The following is an 18,718-nucleotide window of genomic DNA, read 5'->3' as shown; positions in this document are numbered from 1 at the left end:
TATAGAGGCTGTAGAGTGTTGTGGTGGTACTATAGAGGCTGTAGGGTGTTGGGGTGGTATTATAGAGGCTGTAGAGTGTTGTAGTGGTATTATAGAGGCTGTAGAGTGTTGTAGTGGTATTATAGAGGCTGTAGGGTGTTGTGGTGGTATTATAGAGGCTGTAGGGTGTTGTGGTGGTATTATAGAGGTTGTAGAGTGTTGTGGTGGTATTATAGAGGCTGTAGGGTGTTGTTGTGGTATTATAGAGGCTGTAGAGTGTTGTAGTGGTATTATAGAGGCTGTAGAGTGTTGTAGTGGTATTATAGAGGCTGTAGGGTGTTGTGGTTGTACTAAAGAGGCTGTAGGGTGTTGGGGTGGTATTATAGAGGCTGTAGAGTGTTGTAGTGGTATTATAGAGGCTGTAGAGTGTTGTAGTGGTATTATAGAGGCTGTAGGGTGTTGTGGTGTTATTATAGAGGTTGTAGAGTGTTGTGGTGGTGTTATAGAGGCTGTAGGGTGTTGTAATAGAGACTGTATAATGTTGTTATAGATGCTGTATGGTGTTGTTGTGGTGTTATAGAGGCTGTAGAGTGTTGTGGTGGTATTATAGAGGTTGTAGGGTGTTGTTGTGGTATTATAGAGGCTGTAGAGTGTTGTGGTGGTATTATAGAGGCTGTAGGGTGTTGTGGTGTTGTTATATGGGCTGCATGGTGTTGTTGTGGTATTATAGAGGCTGTAAGGTGTTGTTGTGGTTTTATAGAGGCTGTAGAGTGTTGTGGTATTATAGAGGCACTATGGTGTTGTTATAGAGGCTGAAGAGTGTTGTGGTGGTGTTATAGATGCTGTAGGGTGTTGTTATAGAGGCTGCATGGTGTTGTTATAGAGGCTGTATGGTGTTGTTGTGGTATAATAGAGGCTGTAGAGTGTTGTTGTGGTATAATAGAGGCTGTAGGGTGTTGTTGTGATATTATAGAGGGTGTAGGGTGTTGTTGTGCTATTATAGAGACTGTAGAGTGTTGTTGTGGTATTATAGAGACTGTAGAGTGTTGTTGTGGTATTATAGAGGCTGTAGAGTGTTGTTGTGGTATTATAGAGACTGTAGAGTGTTGTGGTGGTATTATAGAGTCTGTAGAGTGTTGTGGTATTCTAGAGGCTGTAGGGTGTTGTTGTGGTATAATAGAGGCTGTAGGATGTTCTTGTGGGACTATAGAGTCTGTAGGGTGTTGTTGTGGTATAATAGAGGCTGTATGGTGTGTGACTGAAAGCTGTAGGTCTATAGGACAGCCAGCTCAGAGAATGATGCAGAGACTGACAGACGGTACTCTGTGTTTCTCTAAATGAATACTACCGTGCTCTGAGCACGCACCCCGTGCTCCATGGAGCACGGGAGAGTCAGAGTATGGGTTTAAATCAAAGTATGTGAAATGAAGCTTCTGGAATGCGCACTCCGTTTGGACATATTTTAAAGCATTGATGCAAGCTTCAATGGAAAGTAGGCACAGAAATATGACGCGTAAACCACGTTAAAAAAAATTACGCAACATTTCTTGAAATCAATGGCGGCCATTATTTGAGTGAGAGAAAATAAACTTCAACTTCGGAATGAAATGTTGCCCATTCACATCTCACATGTTGCCTGACTACAATATGTTATCTTGATATGTTAATAATACATACATGCTGTGTTCATTTTGCCATGTATACCTGCCTACAATACCCACTGTAGTGTGTGTAGATCGCAAGCCCATAGTAAGTCAATAGGGCTAACTGGCTTGGCTAGCTACTACTGTTAGCTAGCCACAAAGAATTGAGATCTACCTTGCATAACATTATTGTAAGTCATTTTTGCCTGTTAAACTATCTGGTTAGCTATATTATTACGCTTCACATATACATAGCTAGCTGATAGTTATGAAGTAACGAAGATCTTCTGATAATGCACTCGCATCATGAGAGTGTGAAGCACGGTAGTATGCATATTGAGAAATACCCCATGTTTTGAAAGTGAAATGTCTTGTACATCTAGAGGTTGCTTGTCTTGCAGGTGTGTTGAAGATGTCTAGTTAGGTTTAGGGTTGAGGGTTAGGAGTAGTTTAAATGAAAAGAAACTCCTGCAAACTATGCTTGTTTCTTGTCTTTAACGTTTCAGGCTTTTCAACCTTTGTAAAAACACAAACATTAACACCTTATGGTGATACTGTGTAAGCTGCACAATGTGTGGTAGATTCCTCCATCATTCTTACCGGAGCTGAGTTGTCCCTCTTCCCTCTGGATCGTACCATGCGTCCCAGTACCTCCACCCCGTCTATACTGATGTTGCCAGCAGCGTTGATGGGCTTTCCTCCCACTACCTTACAGTCAACCACCACCCTGGCTGTGGTCTTACTGATCGCCATGTGGAGCTGTGGGAAGAGGAGAGGGAACACCATGTTTTAAAACGTACTGACACAAACCACAGTATTATCAGTCTGTAGGGAGAGGAGATGGAACACCATGTTTTAAACGTACTGACACAAACCACAGTATTATCAGTCTGTGGGGAGAGGAGATGGAACACCATGTTTAAAACATACTGACACAAACCACAGTATTATCAGTCTGTGGGGAGAGGAGATGGAACACCATGTTTTAAACGTACTGACACAAACCACAGTATTATCAGACACACTTTAAATAAAGTATATTTTATACAACACCTACATAAATGCTTCATAAATCATCTATAAGCAAATGTCAATCAAGCATACTGTATAAGGGTCCTATAACGGGTCCTTGAATGTGGTGCTTTGGCGGATGTGGTATAACTATCATCCAGAGAGTAGATGCTGTCTCCTAACAGTCAGTCATTGGACAATATAGCAGGTGTATCAAGTCATCAGCACTTTCATTAAAATAAACAGTCAGTCATTGGACAATATAGCAGGTGTATCAAGTCATCAGCACTTTCATTAAAATAAACAGTCAGTCATTGGACAATATAGCAGGTGTATCAAGTCATCAGCACTTTCATTATAATAAACAGTCAGTCATTGGACAACATAGCAGGCGTATCAAGTCATCAGCACTTTCATTAAAATAAACAGTCAGTCATTGGACAACATAGCAGGTGTATCAAGTCATCAGCACTTTCATTAAAATAAACAGTAGTCCGTTGTATTAACTCAAAGTGTCCAGTTATCTGTAGTAAAAGTAACAGTGAAATCCGCCAGTCCAAACTCTGGCGGAAGTTCAATGGTAAAGTCCAAGTCCAAACTCTGGCGGTAGTTCAATGGTAAAGTCCAAGTTCAAACTCTGGCGGTAGTTCAATGGTAAACTCCAAGTCCAAACTCTGGCGGTAGTTCAATGGTAAACTCCAAGTCCAAACTCTGGCGGTAGTTCAATGGTAAAGTCCAAGTTCAAACTCTGGCGGTAGTTCAATGGTAAACCTCAAGTCCAAACTCTGGCGGTAGTTCAATGGTAAACCCCAAGTCCAAACTCTGGCGGTAGTTCAATGGTAAACTCCAAGTCCAAACCCTGGCGGTAGTTCAATGGTAAACCCCAAGTCCAAACTCTGGCGGTAGTTCAATGGTAAACTCCAAGTCCAAACTCTGGCGGTAGTTCAATGGTAAACTCCAAGTCCAAACTCTGGCAGTAGTTCAATGGTAAACCCCAAGTCCAAACTCTGGCGGAAGTTCAATGGTAAAGTCCAAGTCCAAACTCTGGCGGTAGTTCAATGGTAAAGTCCAAGTCCAAACTCTGGCGGTAGTTCAATGGTAAAGTCCAAACTCTGGCGGTAGTTCAATGGTAAACCCCAAGTCCAAACTCTGTCGGTAGTTCAATGGTAAAGTCCAAGTCCAAACTCTGGCGGAAGTTCAATGGTAAAGTCCAAGTCCAAACTCTGGCGGAAGTTCAATGGTAAAGTCCAAGTCCAAACTCTGGCGGAAGTTCAATGGTAAACTCCAAGTCCAAACTCTGGCGGTAGTTCAATGGTAAAGTCCAAGTCCAAACTCTGGCGGAAGTTCAATGGTAAAGTCCAAGTCCAAACTCTGGCGGAAGTTCAATGGTAAACTCCAAGTCCAAACTCTGGCGGTAGTTCAATGGTAAAGTCCAAGTCCAAACTCTGGCGGTAGTTCAATGGTAAACCCCAAGTCCAAACTCTGGCGGTAGTTCAATGGTAAACCCCAAGTCCAAACTCTGGCGGTAGTTCAATGGTAAAGTCCAAGTCCAAACTCTGGCGGTAGTTCAATGGTAAAGTCCAAGTCCAAACTCTGGCGGTAGTTCAATGGTAAACTCCAAGTCCAAACTCTGGCGGTAGTTCAATGGTAAACTCCAAGTCAAAACTCTGGCGGTAGTTCAATGGTAAAGTCCAAGTCCAAACTCTGGCGGTAGTTCAATGGTAAACCCCAAGTCCAAACTCTGGCGGTAGTTCAATGGTAAAGTCCAAGTCCAAACTCTGGCGGTAGTTCAATGGTAAACCCGTCCATAGCTGTACTCTATCTAGTCACAACCCTATCAATTGGCTGTGAGCAGGGCCGACCAATGAGAACTATTGCCCGTAATAAACAGTAAAGGTGTAATGTCCATTTTGAGTGAAATCTCTGGGTTGAGTCACCTTAAAGACATTGTTCAAGAAATTGTTTCTTAAGAAATACACTACGAGTCAAAAGTTTGAGAACACCTGCTCATTCAAGGGTGAAGACATCAAAACTATGAAATAACACATATTGAATAATGTAGGAACCAAAAAAAGTGTTAAACAAATCAAAATATATTTGATATTCTCCCATCTGGTTTGGGCTTAGTGGGACCATCATTTGTTTTTCAACAGGACAATGACCCAACACACCTCCAGGCTGTGTAAGGGCTATTTGAGCAAGGAGAGTGATGGAGTGCTTCAGATGACCTGACCTCCACAATCCCCCGACCTCAACCAAATTGAGATGGTTTGGGATGAGTCGGACCGCAGAGTGAAGGAAAAGCAGCAAAAAGTGCTCAGCATATGTGGGTACTACTTCAAGACTGTTGGAAAAACATTCCAGGTGAATCTGGTTGAGAGAATGCCAAGAGTGTGCAAAGCTGTCATCAAGGCAAAGGGTGGCTATTTGATGAATCTCAAATATAAAATATATTTTGATTTGTTTAACACTTTTTGGGTTACTACATGTGTTATTTCATAGTTTTGATGTTTTCACTATTATTCTACAATGTAGAAAATAGTAAAAATAAAGAAAAACCCTTGAATGAGTAGGTGTTCTAAAACCTTTGACCGGTAGTGTATCTCATAAATGACTTCAAGATTTACCTGCCATGCGCAACTATCAACTTTCTCCTTGTCACAATGTATTGTAGCAATTCACAATAAATCACGGGTTTCCCAGACAGGCTCCTCTGCTGTTCAGGGGTACAAAGCTGAGTTACAACCGTAAGTCTGTCAGGTGAGAGAATTGCAATCATAACGATCGCGTCCCAAATGGTACCCTATTCCCTAAATAGTGCCCTACTTTTGACCACTACCCAATGGGGCCTGGTCAAAAGTAGTGCACTACATAGGGAATAGGGTGCATTTTGAGATTCATGCATAACATTTCCAGGGAAAAGTACATCTCAGCTCCCACCCAATGGGCCCTGGTCAAAAGTAGTGCACTACATAGGGAATAGGGTGCAATTCGAGATTCAAACATAACATTTCCAGGGAAAAGTACATCTCAGCCCCCACAGTAACAAGGTGAGGCTAATCTGAAGTTAGACAGAGTTGATATTTGTGCGTCAGAAACAGAATCCATTTGGCCGGTCTGTGACGTGTGTAATACTCTATACGGTCGTTTTAATGGGTTCTCGGAGTGAAACTATTTTCTCCAGTTCACTGGGTCTGGTTGTGTTTATACATGTCAGAGACTGTCAAAGCCTAGCTGCCTGCCTGCCTGTGTTCTACGGTTGGGTCCAGGGTTCAGTTCCAAATGGCACCCTACGCCCTATATACTGCACTACTTTTGACCAGAGCCCATTACACTATATAGGGAATAGGGTGCCATTTGGGACACTAGCCAGGACTACTGTTGTGGGTTTAGAGACACACTAAACCCAACACACAGACAGCATATCAACCTCCTTCTCAGCTAAAGACAATTACAAGACAGAGAAACATTTTTCAAACCACCAATTGCCTGAACAATTTTTTTTTTTTCCCAAACAACAAAAAGTTCAACAGTCTACCAACGGCCACTGTATCCACAAGGCCTGGGATGCATCTGAAACAGTACCCTATTCCCTATATAGTGCACTGCTTTTGACCAGAGCCAATGAGGCTCTACATAGGGAACAGGGTGCTCATTTGGGACAAAGTCCATTAATCAAACAGTGTTTATTCACAGTCTGACCAGCGTCATGGGGACAGTATCTCTGCTGTGGATGTGTCTGTCTGTCTGAGAGTGACTATGAATAGGGAGGGTAGTTTAAGGGATGAACCCCATAACCTTGATGATGATATTCAGGACAGGGACGGAGGGGACGGTGAAGAGGAGAATAAGAAGTAGAGAGGAGAGGAGAGGAGAGGAGAGGAGAGATAGGAGAAGTGGAGAGGAGAGACACACACACACACACACACACTCTGTCCCGCGGGTCAGATGGGTCCTCTGATCAATTGTGTTATAATTCGAGTGCCAACATGATGTATTAGCCTATTTCATCCAGCGCGCTAGCTGTGTTTTTAATGCGAACGGCAAGTGTCACTGACATCCCCTCCGTTCCTCCTCGCTCCTCTCTACTGCAATACGCAGCGGTTCATTTGTTTGCTTGCTTTTTCCATTTGAGATATCCCTGTTTTTCATCTCTGGATTTCTACACCGTGTGTGGACTGATGGGGTTTTCTATTACAGCAGATAGGCAGAGTGCATTTTGCATCCTCTTACAAAACAGCCTTCTCTTCTTTATGGAACTGACAATAACTCACAGAGGAAAAAAACAGGAAACCGATGGAGTACAGTACGATATCACTTCAGAGTGGTAGAAAACAATATGATTCATTAGACTTCTTCAGTACGGTATCACTTCAGAGTGGTAGAAAACAATATGATTCATTAGACTTCTTGTCTTAGAGACTAAATACAGTCCAATATGAGAATCCCATCCACTCATCAACAGTGGCGTAGTCTACACAGTTTTATTTCAACTTCCATCGCTTAAATGATTCTGCTTCAGCTAGTTTTATTGGATAATACCTCAACTATGTGAGATGTAAACTAGCAAAGCTTTACTGTAATGCATGCTGGTATTAAAAGCTGTTGTATCAGCAGAATCCATCTCAATGTATTCTAAACATTGCCACCTTGACACCAAATGTTCTAGAAGAGAAATGCATGAAGGAGAGTTCTGAATCAGCACATTTCTTTACCCCCCCCCACCACCCCATTAGCCATTTAAAGAGGATATGGAATACTATAGCTGTTACCATGATACCAATTGGACCCCCCCCCCCCTCCACACTACAATACTTAAAGGTGCAATCTGCAATAGTTACTGCTGTTCATAGGTAATTTTAAAAGTCCTTGCATCCATATCTTACATCTCAGTATTTGAGAGGGGTTACTTATTGTACATTTGTCCAGTCCCATTAAAGTTGGCTGAGAACTGAATGACTGATTACCCCTTTAAGTAAGGGCTGAGTTATACAATCTGCAGAAATCCCTAATAACCTTATTACCTCAGACACACGTTATCAGAGAGAGAGACAGAGACAGAGAGAGAGAAAGCGAGAGAGAGAGAGAGAGACAGAGAGAGAGAGAGAGAGAGAGAGAGAGAGAGAGAGAGAGAGAGAGAGATAGACACAGAGAGAGACACAGAGAGACAGAGACAGACACACACAGAGAGAGTAACTTTAGTGTGTAATGTGTAATGTTGACTGTTCATTTTTTATTGTTTATTTCACTTATGTTTATTATCTATTTCACTTGCTTTGACAATGTTCCCATGCCAATAAAGCTCTTTGAATTGAATTGAATCGAGACGGAGAGAGAGAAGGAGAGAGAAAGAGAGACAGAGAGAGACAGAGAGAGAGAGAGAGAGAAAGAGAGAGAGAGAGAGAGAGAGAGAGAGAGAGAGAGAGAGAGAGAGAGAGAGAGAGAGAGAGAGAGAGGGAGAGAGGGAGAGAGAGAGAGAGAAGGAAAGCTTTGACTATGTACAGACTCAGTGAGCATAGCCTTGCTATTGAGAAAGGCCGCCGTAGGCAGACATGGCTCTCAAGAGAAGACAGGCTATGTGCTCACTGCCCACAAAATGAGGTGGAAACTGAGCTGCACTTCCTAACCTCCTGCCCAATGTATGACCATATTAGAGAGACATATTTCCCTCAGATTACACAGATCCACAAAGAATTCGAAAACAAATCCAATTTTGATAAACTCCCATATCTACTGGGTGAAATTCCACAGTGTGCCATCACAGCAGCAAGATTTGTGACCTGTTGCCACAAGAAAAGGGCAACCAGTGAAGAACAAACACCATTGTAAATACAACCCATATTTATGTTTATTTATTTTAACTTGTGTGCTTTAACCATTTGTACATTGTTACAACACTGCATATATATAATATGACATTTGTAATGTCTTTATTGTTTTGAAACTTCTGTATGTGTAATGTTTACTGTTCATTTTTATTGTTTATTTCACTTTTGTATATTATCTACCTCACTTGCTTTGGCAATGTTAACACATGTTTCCCATGCCAATAAAGCCCCTTGAATTGAATTGAATTGAATTGAGAGAGGAGAGAGAGAGGAGTGAGATAGAAACAGAGAAACAGAGTGAGAGAGAGACAGAGAGAGAGAGAGAGGGGGCTTTGTTTAAAAACTGTAATAACTACCCAGGACATTATTTCTGGGGTCAGCAATTTCAGAGTGGCAATTCTCTGTTCCAGTGGATTTAGATTGTGTAAATGAGTTTCAGATGGAGGGAAGGCAGGCAGACAAACAGTAAGACCCTGGCTGCCTTGTCTTACCAGCCACAGCAGCAGACTGAGAAATGTGGTTCCTAATACCAGTTACCAAATCAAACATTTCATAGACCATGCCTCTGCCTCAGAAACACTGGGACAATGAACAAAGCATTTTTATGCTAATAAACTAGAAACTAGAAGCTTGAAATGTAACCCACATAATACAGGAATAAAATCACAATGTCACAGACACTCAGGACAGCACGTCATCCCCTATCAAAATACTGTTTACCGCTGACCCCTGCATGGGAGTCTGTTACATTACTGTAGTCTGGATATAACATCCCCCTCAGATAGATATCACAGTTCAGTCTGTTACATTACTGTAGTCTGGGTATCACAGTTCAGTCTGTTACATTACTGTAGTCTGGGTATAACATCCCCCTCAGATAGATACCACAGTTCAGTCTGTTACATTACTGTAGTCTGGATATAACATCACCCTCAGATAGATATCACAGATCAGTCTGTTACATGACTGTAGTCTGGGTATAACATCCCCCTCAGATATCACAGTTCAGTCTGTTACATTACTGTAGTCTGGATATAACATCACCCTCAGATAGATATCACAGATCAGTCTGTTACATGACTGTAGTCTGGGTATAACATCCCCCTCAGATATCACAGTTCAGTCTGTTACATTACTGTAGTCTGGATATAACATCACCCTCAGATAGATATCACAGACCAGTCTGTTACATTACTGTAGTCTGGGTATAACATCCCCCTCAGATATCACAGTTCAGTCTGTTACATTACTGTAGTCTGGATATAACATCACCCTCAGATAGATATCACAGATCAGTCTGTTACATGACTGTAGTCTGGGTATAACATCCCCCTCAGATATCACAGTTCAGTCTGTTACATTACTGTAGTCTGGATATAACATCACCCTCAGATAGATATCACAGACCAGTCTGTTACATTACTGTAGTCTGGGTATAACATCCCCCTCAGATATCACAGTTCAGTCTGTTACATTACTGTAGTCTGGGTATAACATCCCCCTCAGATAGATATCACAGATCAGTCTGTTACATGACTGTAGTCTGGATATAACATCCCCCTCAGATAGATATCACAGTTCAGTCTGTTACATTACTGTAGTCTGGATATAACATCCCCCTCAGATAGATATCACAGTTCAGTCTGTTACATTACTGTAGTCTGGATATAACATCCCCCTCAGATATCACAGTTCAGTCTGTTACATTACTGTAGTCTGGGTATAACATCCCCCTCAGATATCACAGTTCAGTCTGTTACATTACTGTAGTCTGGGTATAACATCCCCCTCAGATATCACAGTTCAGTCTGTTACATGACTGTAGTCTGGGTATAACATCCCCCTCAGATATCACAGATCAGTCTGTTACATTACTGTAGTCTGGGTATAACATCCCCCTCAGATATCACAGTTCAGTCTGTTACATTACTGTAGTCTGGGTATCACAGTTCAGTCTGTTACATTACTGTAGTCTGGGTATCACAGTTCAGTCTGTTACATTACTGTAGTCTGGATATCACAGTTCAGTCTGTTACATGACTGTAGTCTGGGTATAACATCCCCCTCAGATATCACAGATCAGTCTGTTACATTACTGTAGTCTGGGTATAACATCCCCCTCAGATATCACAGTTCAGTCTGTTACATTACTGTAGTCTGGGTATAACATCCCCCTCAGATATCACAGATCAGTCTGTTACATTACTGTAGTCTGGATATAACATCCCCCTCAGATATCACAGATCAGTCTGTTACATTACTGTAGTCTGGGTATAACATCCCCCTCAGATATCACAGTTCAGTCTGTTACATTACTGTATGTGTGTGTGTGTGTGTGTGTGTGTGTGTGTGTGTGTGTGTGTGTGTGTGTGTGTGTGTGTGTGTGTGTGTGTGTGTGTGTGTGTGTGTGTGTGTGTGTGTGTGTGTGTGTGTGTGTGTGTGTGTGTGTGTGTGTGTGTGTGTGGTGAGGTGAGGTGAGGATAAAGTCCCTGATTGAACAGCATTACAAACAGATATGTACTGCAGGGAGGCAGACAGCCTCTGAACACCAGATATGTACTGCAGGGAGGCAGACAGCCTCTGAATACATTAACACTATAACCAGATATGTACTGCAGGGAGGCAGACAGCCTCTGAACACCAGATATGTACTGCAGGGAGGCAGACAGCCTCTGAATACATTAACACTATAACCAGATATGTATTGCAGGGAGGCAGGCAGCTTCTGAACACCAGATATGTACTGCAGGGAGGCAGACAGCCTCTGAATACATTAACACTATAACCAGATATGTACTGCAGGGAGGCAGGCAGCTTCTGAATACATTAACACTATAACCAGATATGTACTGTAGGGAGGCAGGCAGCTTCTGAATACATTAACACTATAACCAGATATGTACTGCAGGGAGGCAGGCAGCTTCTGAACACCAGATATGTACTGCAGGGAGGCAGGCAGCCTCTGAATGACTCCTTAGGTTGGAGTCATTAAAACTTGTGTTTCAACCACTCCACAAATGTCTTGTTAACAAACTATAGTTTTGGCAAGTCGGTTAGGACATCTACTTTGTGCATAACACAGGTAATTTTTCAACAATTGTTTACAGACAGATTATTTCACTTATAATTCACTGTATCACGATTCCAGTGGGTCAGAAGTTTACATACACTAAGTTGACTGTGCCTTTAAACAGCTTGGAAAATTCCAGAAAATTATGTCATGGCTTTAGAATCTTCTGATAGGCTAATTGACATCATTTGAGTCAATTGGAGGTGTACCTGTGGATGTATTTCAAGGCCTACCTTCAAACTCAGTGCCTCTTTGCTTGACATCATGGGAAAATCAAAAGAAATCAGCCAAGACCTCAGAAAAACAATTTTAGACCTCCACAAGTCTGGTTCATCCTTGGGAACAATTTCCAAATGCCTGAAGGTACCATGTTCATCTGTACAAACAATAGTACGCAAGTATAAACACCATGGGACCACGCAGCCATCATACCGCTCAGGAAGGAGACGCGTTCTGTCTCCTAGAGATGAACGTACTTTGGTGCGAAAAGTGCAAATCAATCCCAGAACAACAGCAAAGGACCTTGTGAAAATGCTGGAGGAAACAGGTACAAAAGTATCTATATCCACAGTAAAACAAGTCCTATTTCAACATAACCTGAAAGGCCGCTCAGTAAGGAAGAAGCCACTGCTCCAAAACCGCCATAAAAAAGCCAGACCACGGTTTGCAACTGCACATAGGGACAAAGATTGTACTTTTTGGAGAAATGTCCTCTGGTCTGATGAAACAAAAATAGAACTGTTTGGCATCATGACCATCGTTATGTTTGGAGGAAAAAGGGGGACGCTTGCAAGCCGAAGAACACCATCCCAACCGTGAAGCACGGGGGTGGCAGCATCATGTTGTGGGGGGGCTTTGCTGCAGGAGGGACTGGTGCACTTCACAAAATAGATGACATCATGAGGATGGAAAATTATGTGGATACATTGAAGCAACATCTCAAGACATCTGTCAGGAAGTTAAAGCTTGGTTGCAAATGGGTCTTCCAAATGGACAATGACCCCAAGCATACTTTCAAAGTTGAGGCAAAATGGCTTAAGGACAACAAAATCAAGGTATTGGAGTGGCCATCACAAAGCCCTGACATCAATCCTATAGAAAATGTGTGGGCAGAACTTAAAAAGCTTGTGCGAGCAAGGAGGCTTACAAACTTGACTCAGTTACACCAGCTCTGTCAGGAGGAATGGGCCAATATTCACCCAACTTATTGTGGGAAGCTTGTAGAAGGCTACCCGAAACGTTTGACCCAAGTTAAACAATTTAAAGGCAATGCTACCAAATACTAATTGAGTGCATGTAAACTTCTGACCCACTGGGAATGTGATGAAAGAAATAAAAGCTGAAATCATTCTCTGTACTAATATTCTCACATTTCACATTCTTAAAATAAATATATTTTTTACTTGGATTAAATGTCAGGAATTGTGAAAAACTGAGTTGAAATGTATTTGGCTACGGTTAATGACATAGGAAACACTGTTAATACTTGTAACATTCATCTCTATGCAGATGACACAGTGTTGTATTCCTGTGCCACCTCAGTTGACCCTCAGGGCAGAAGACCATTATAAACTTCAGCATGACTTTGATTCAGTTCAGAAATCCCTTACAGATCTTAAATTAGTGTTAAACACAAGTAAGACCAAGCCCATGCTGTTCTCTAGGTCATGACATGTTGACCCTGAGGACCTGCATATTTGCGCTACAAATGGAGCCCAAATGGAGCTTGTTTCTCAATATAAGTACCTGGGTGTCTGGATTGATGACACGTTGTCCTTCCTAATGCATTTAGAAAATATGACTAAGAAGCTAAGATACAAGATTGTTTTTTTTATAACAATTTAAATCAATAAATCATGAAAATAGGAGACAAATTCTCCCTGTATTGGATTGTGGTGATGTTGTTTACATGCACGCGGCAACCTCTGTTTGGAAACCCTTGGCCGCCGTCTACCATTCAGCAATACGTTTTATCACAGGGGACCATTTTAGGACTGATCATTGTAGTCTGTATAAAATGTGGGACGGACCTCTCTGTCTGTCAGAAGAGAGCTGCATTCTATTTGCTTTATTTATAAAGCAATCTGACAAGAAACTCCCTTCATATGTAACTTCATTCATTAAAGTTAAAGAATCGTCAGTTACCAAACCTGTTCTCAGGAATGGATAACACTAGAGATCCCTTCAGTCTCCATAGATTTGGGAAAATCTGCGTTTAGTTTTTTTTTGCCACTCATTTGTGGAACAATCTGCAGAGTTCACCGCAGTTAGACGTGTTGGTGCCACTCAGACAGTTAGATGTGTTGGTGCCACCCAGACAGTTAGATGTGTTGGTGCCACTCAGACAGTTAGATGTGTTGGTGCCACCCAGACAGTTAGATGTGTTGGTGCCACTCAGACAGTTAGATGTGTTGGTGCCACCCAGACAGTTAGATGTGTTGGTGCCACTCAGACAGTTAGATGTGTTGGTGCCACTCAGACAGTTAGATGTGTTGGTGCCACCCAGACAGTTAGATGTGTTGGTGCCACCCAGACAGTTAGATGTGTTGGTGCCACCCAGACAGTTAGATGTGTTGGTGCCACTCAGACAGTTAGATGTGTTGGTGCCACTCAGACAGTTAGATGTGTTGGTGCCACCCAGACAGTTAGATGTGTTGGTGCCACCCAGACAGTTAGATGTGTTGGTGCCACCCAGACAGTTAGATGTGTTGGTGCCACCCAGACAGTTAGATGTGTTGGTGCCACTCAGACAGTTAGATGTGTTGGTGCCACCCAGACAGTTAGATGTGTTGGTGCCACTCAGACAGTTAGACGTGTTGGTGCCACCCAGACAGTTAGATGTGTTGGTGCCACCCAGACAGTTAGACGTGTTGGTGCCACTCAGACAGTTAGACGTGTTGGTGCCACTCAGACAGTTAGACGTGTTGGTGCCACCCAGACAGTTAGACGTGTTGGTGCCACTCAGACAGTTAGATGTGTTGGTGCCACTCAGACAGTTAGACGTGTTGGTGCCACTCAGACAGTTAGACGTGTTGGTGCCACCCAGACAGTTAGATGTGTTGGTGCCACCCAGACAGTTAGATGTGTTGGTGCCACTCAGACAGTTAGACGTGTTGGTGCCACCCAGACAGTTAGATGTGTTGGTGCCACCCAGACAGTTAGATGTGTTGGTGCCACCCAGACAGTTAGACGTGTTGGTGCCACCCAGACAGTTAGACGTGTTGGTGCCACCCAGACAGTTAGATGTGTTGGTGCCACCCAGACAGTTAGATGTGTTGGTGCCACCCAGACAGTTAGATGTGTTGGTGCCACTCAGACAGTTAGATGTGTTGGTGCCACCCAGACAGTTAGATGTGTTGGTGCCACTCAGACAGTTAGATGTGTTGGTGCCACCCAGACAGTTAGATGTGTTGGTGCCACCCAGACAGTTAGATGTGTTGGTGCCACTCAGACAGTTAGATGTGTTGGTGCCACTCAGACAGTTAGACGTGTTGGTGCCACCCAGACAGTTAGACGTGTTGGTGCCACCCAGACAGTTAGACGTGTTGGTGCCACCCAGACAGTTAGACGTGTTGGTGCCACCCAGACAGTTAGACGTGTTGGTGCCACCCAGACAGTTAGACGTGTTGGTGCCACTCAGACAGTTAGACGTGTTGGTGCCACTCAGACAGTTAGACGTGTTGGTGCCACCCAGACAGTTAGACGTGTTGGTGCCACCCAGACAGTTAGATGTGTTGGTGCCACTCAGACAGTTAGACGTGTTGGTGCCACCCAGAGAGTTAGACGTGTTGGTGCCACCCAGACAGTTAGACGTGTTGGTGCCACCCAGACAGTTAGACGTGTTGGTGCCACTCAGACAGTTAGACGTGTTGGTGCCACCCAGACAGTTAGACGTGTTGGTGCCACCCAGACAGTTAGATGTGTTGGTGCCACTCAGAGAGTTAGACGTGTTGGTGCCACCCAGACAGTTAGACGTGTTGGTGCCACCCAGACAGTTAGACGTGTTGGTGCCACCCAGAGAGTTAGACGTGTTGGTGCCACTCAGACAGTTAGACGTGTTGGTGCCACCCAGACAGTTAGACGTGTTGGTGCCACCCAGACAGTTAGACGTGTTGGTGCCACCCAGACAGTTAGACGTGTTGGTGCCACCCAGACAGTTAGACGTGTTGGTGCCACCCAGACAGTTAGACGTGTTGGTGCCACCCAGACAGTTAGATGTGTTGGTGCCACTCAGACAGTTAGATGTGTTGGTGCCACCCAGACAGTTAGACGTGTTGGTGCCACCCAGACAGTTAGACGTGTTGGTGCCACCCAGACAGTTAGACGTGTTGGTGCCACCCAGACAGTTAGACGTGTTGGTGCCACCCAGACAGTTAGATGTGTTGGTGCCACTCAGACAGTTAGATGTGTTGGTGCCACTCAGACAGTTAGACGTGTTGGTGCCACCCAGACAGTTAGATGTGTTGGTGCCACCCAGACAGTTAGACGTGTTGGTGCCACCCAGACAGTTAGATGTGTTGGTGCCACCCAGACAGTTAGACGTGTTGGTGCCACCCAGACAGTTAGATGTGTTGGTGCCACCCAGACAGTTAGACGTGTTGGTGCCACTCAGACAGTTAGACGTGTTGGTGCCACTCAGACAGTTAGATGTGTTGGTGCCACTCAGACAGTTAGACGTGTTGGTGCCACTCAGACAGTTAGATGTGTTGGTGCCACTCAGACAGTTAGACGTGTTGGTGCCACTCAGACAGTTAGATGTGTTGGTGCCACCCAGACAGTTAGATGTGTTGGTGCCACCCAGACAGTTAGACGTGTTGGTGCCACCCAGACAGTTAGACGTGTTGGTGCCACTCAGACAGTTAGATGTGTTGGTGCCACTCAGACAGTTAGACGTGTTGGTGCCACCCAGACAGTTAGATGTGTTGGTGCCACCCAGACAGTTAGATGTGTTGGTGCCACCCAGACAGTTAGATGTGTTGGTGCCACTCAGACAGTTAGATGTGTTGGTGCCACTCAGAGAGTTTCCATTACTAACTGAGGACCTTGAATATGATTGTTTTTATTAAATATGTTTATTTTGTTATTGTGTGCTGAATTCTATTGTTTTATACAAGTGTATGTTTTATTATTCTGTTTTTATTGTAATGTATACAGGGCTCTCTTTTAAAATATATTTTTAATCTCAATGTGACTCCCTGTTAAAATAAAGGTTAAATAAAATACAAAATTAAAATAAAATACATTAACACTGTAACCAGATATACACTGCAGGGTTCGGGTCAGGGTTATGGTCAGGGTTAGGATTAGGGTCAGGGTTAGGATTAGGGTCAGGGTTAGGATTAGGGTCAGGGTTCGGGTCAGGGTTAGGGTCAGGATTAGGATTAGGGTTCGGGTCAGGGTTAGGGTCAGGATTAGGATTAGGGTTATGGTCAGGGTTAGGGTCTGGGTTAGGGTCAGGGTTAGGATTAGGGTCAGGATCAGGGTCAGGGTTAGGGTTAGGGTTAGGATTAGGGTCAGGATCAGGATCAGGGCTAAGGTCAGGGTTAGGGTCAGGATTAGGATTAGGGTCAGGGTTAGGATTAGGGTCAGGGTTAGGGTCAGGGTTGGGATTAGGGTCAGGGTTAGGATTAGGGTCAGGTTCGGGTCAGGGTTAGGATTAGGATTAGGGTTAGGGTCAGGGTTAGGGTCAGGCTCAGGGTCAGGGTTAGGGTTAGAGTTAGGGTTAGGGTCTGGGTCAGGGTCAGGGTCTGGGTCAGGGTCAGGGTTAGGGTCAGGGTTAGGGTTAGGGTTAGGGTCAGGGTTAGGGTTAGGGTTAGGGTCTGGGTTAGGATTAGGGTCAGGGTCAGGGTTAGGATTAGGGTCAGGGTTAGGGTTAGGGTCAGGGTCAGGGTCAGGGTCAGGGTTAGGGTTAGGGTCAGGGTTAGGATTAGGGTCAGGGTTAGGGTTATGGTCTGGGTCAGGGTTAGGGTCAGGGTCAGGGTCAGGGTTAGGGTTATATTAAGACTCAGAACAACCAGGCACACAATGCCTATGAGAAGAGAGTCTGATGGCCGGCCTCTCACACTCTCTTTGACTACTGCGACAGAGGGTGTCTGTGTGTGTGTGCTCTCTTTTTGACTGCTGCGACAGAGGGTGTGTATGTGTGTGTGTGTGTGCTCTCTCTTTGACTACTGTGAGGAGGGGGTTGGGTTGTTTCTCCATTCATTCACTGGGATCATTTTCTGACATGACTTCTACTAAATTCTCTATTTGAGAAGTCGGCATGCATCATCTTTATAATACAGATGGAGGGCCTGAAGTTTTTAGGGTACGTCCCAAAAGGCACTCTAGTCCCTATATAGTGCACTACTTTAGACCACAGGCCATGGATGATCTAGGGGAAGAACTAGGTTGCTGACCTTGTGGAAACTGCCATAGAACATCTTCTTGATGTCAGGCCCGTCAAAAGTGACCGTCTGGAAGTCTCCCTTGTAGTCGTAGTTGAAGAATGTCAGAGTCTTCCCACCATCTGACAGAGACAGAGACAGAGACAGGCAGACAGACAGAGAGAGAATTAGGGACAGTACATTCTACACAAACCCACAAGCCCACATCCCAGAGATCTCTGCCTTGGTCTTCTGTTCTGTGTGTTCAGTCTATATCTCTCTCACACAATAGCTGGAAACTAACCCTGCAGTGCTGGAAACTAACCCTGCAGTGCTGGAAACTAACCCTGCAGCCCACACACTTTTGTAAACCACAGACCTCAATTGCAGAGTATGTGATATGCAGGTTAACCTTAACCCTAACTCAAACCACAGGGCCAGGGTTCAGGAAGTGATGAGGAACAGACTGTACGTACTGTCCAGGATGACCCCCACCAGGGGTTCATTGTCTTTGTTGAGGATCTCCCACAATGCAAAGGGCTCCTGGGGGGTGTCTGGTAGCAGGCGGAACAGGATGGTGATGGTGTAGTCAGAGGGCAGACCTTCTGGGTGGAGGTACCTGAGACAGACAGACAGACAGACAGACAGACAGACAGACAGACAGACAGACAGACAGACAGACAGACAGACAGACAGACAGACAGACAGACAGACAGACAGACAGACAGACAGACAGACAGACAGACAGACAGACAGACAGACAGACAGACAGACAGACAGACAGACAGACAGACAGACAGACAGACAGACAGACAGACAGAC

The 18,718-nt window shown here is 44.1% G+C and overlaps 1 protein-coding gene across 4 annotated transcripts in view; it reads right to left on the bottom strand.

Annotated features, from left to right (window-relative positions):
- col14a1a (collagen, type XIV, alpha 1a) overlaps positions 1-18,718 on the bottom strand; it is a 220,185-nt gene that overhangs the window by 54,732 nt on the left and 146,735 nt on the right. For all 4 annotated transcript variants that reach the window (XM_071395784.1, XM_071395782.1, XM_071395781.1 and 1 more), the window contains 3 exons: positions 18,373-18,515; positions 17,930-18,039; positions 2,223-2,381 (listed from right to left, as the gene is read on the bottom strand). In XM_071395784.1, the coding sequence (XP_071251885.1) occupies positions 2,223-2,381; positions 17,930-18,039; positions 18,373-18,515 (412 nt within the window). The remainder of the gene's footprint in view (positions 1-2,222; positions 2,382-17,929; positions 18,040-18,372; positions 18,516-18,718) is intronic.

This window comes from Salvelinus alpinus, chromosome 4 (assembly GCF_045679555.1).
Source record: "Salvelinus alpinus chromosome 4, SLU_Salpinus.1, whole genome shotgun sequence".
NCBI lineage: Eukaryota > Metazoa > Chordata > Actinopteri > Salmoniformes > Salmonidae > Salvelinus > Salvelinus alpinus.
The sequence above is the reverse complement of the archived record's forward strand: the minus strand, read 5'-3'. Positions and strand labels throughout refer to the sequence as shown.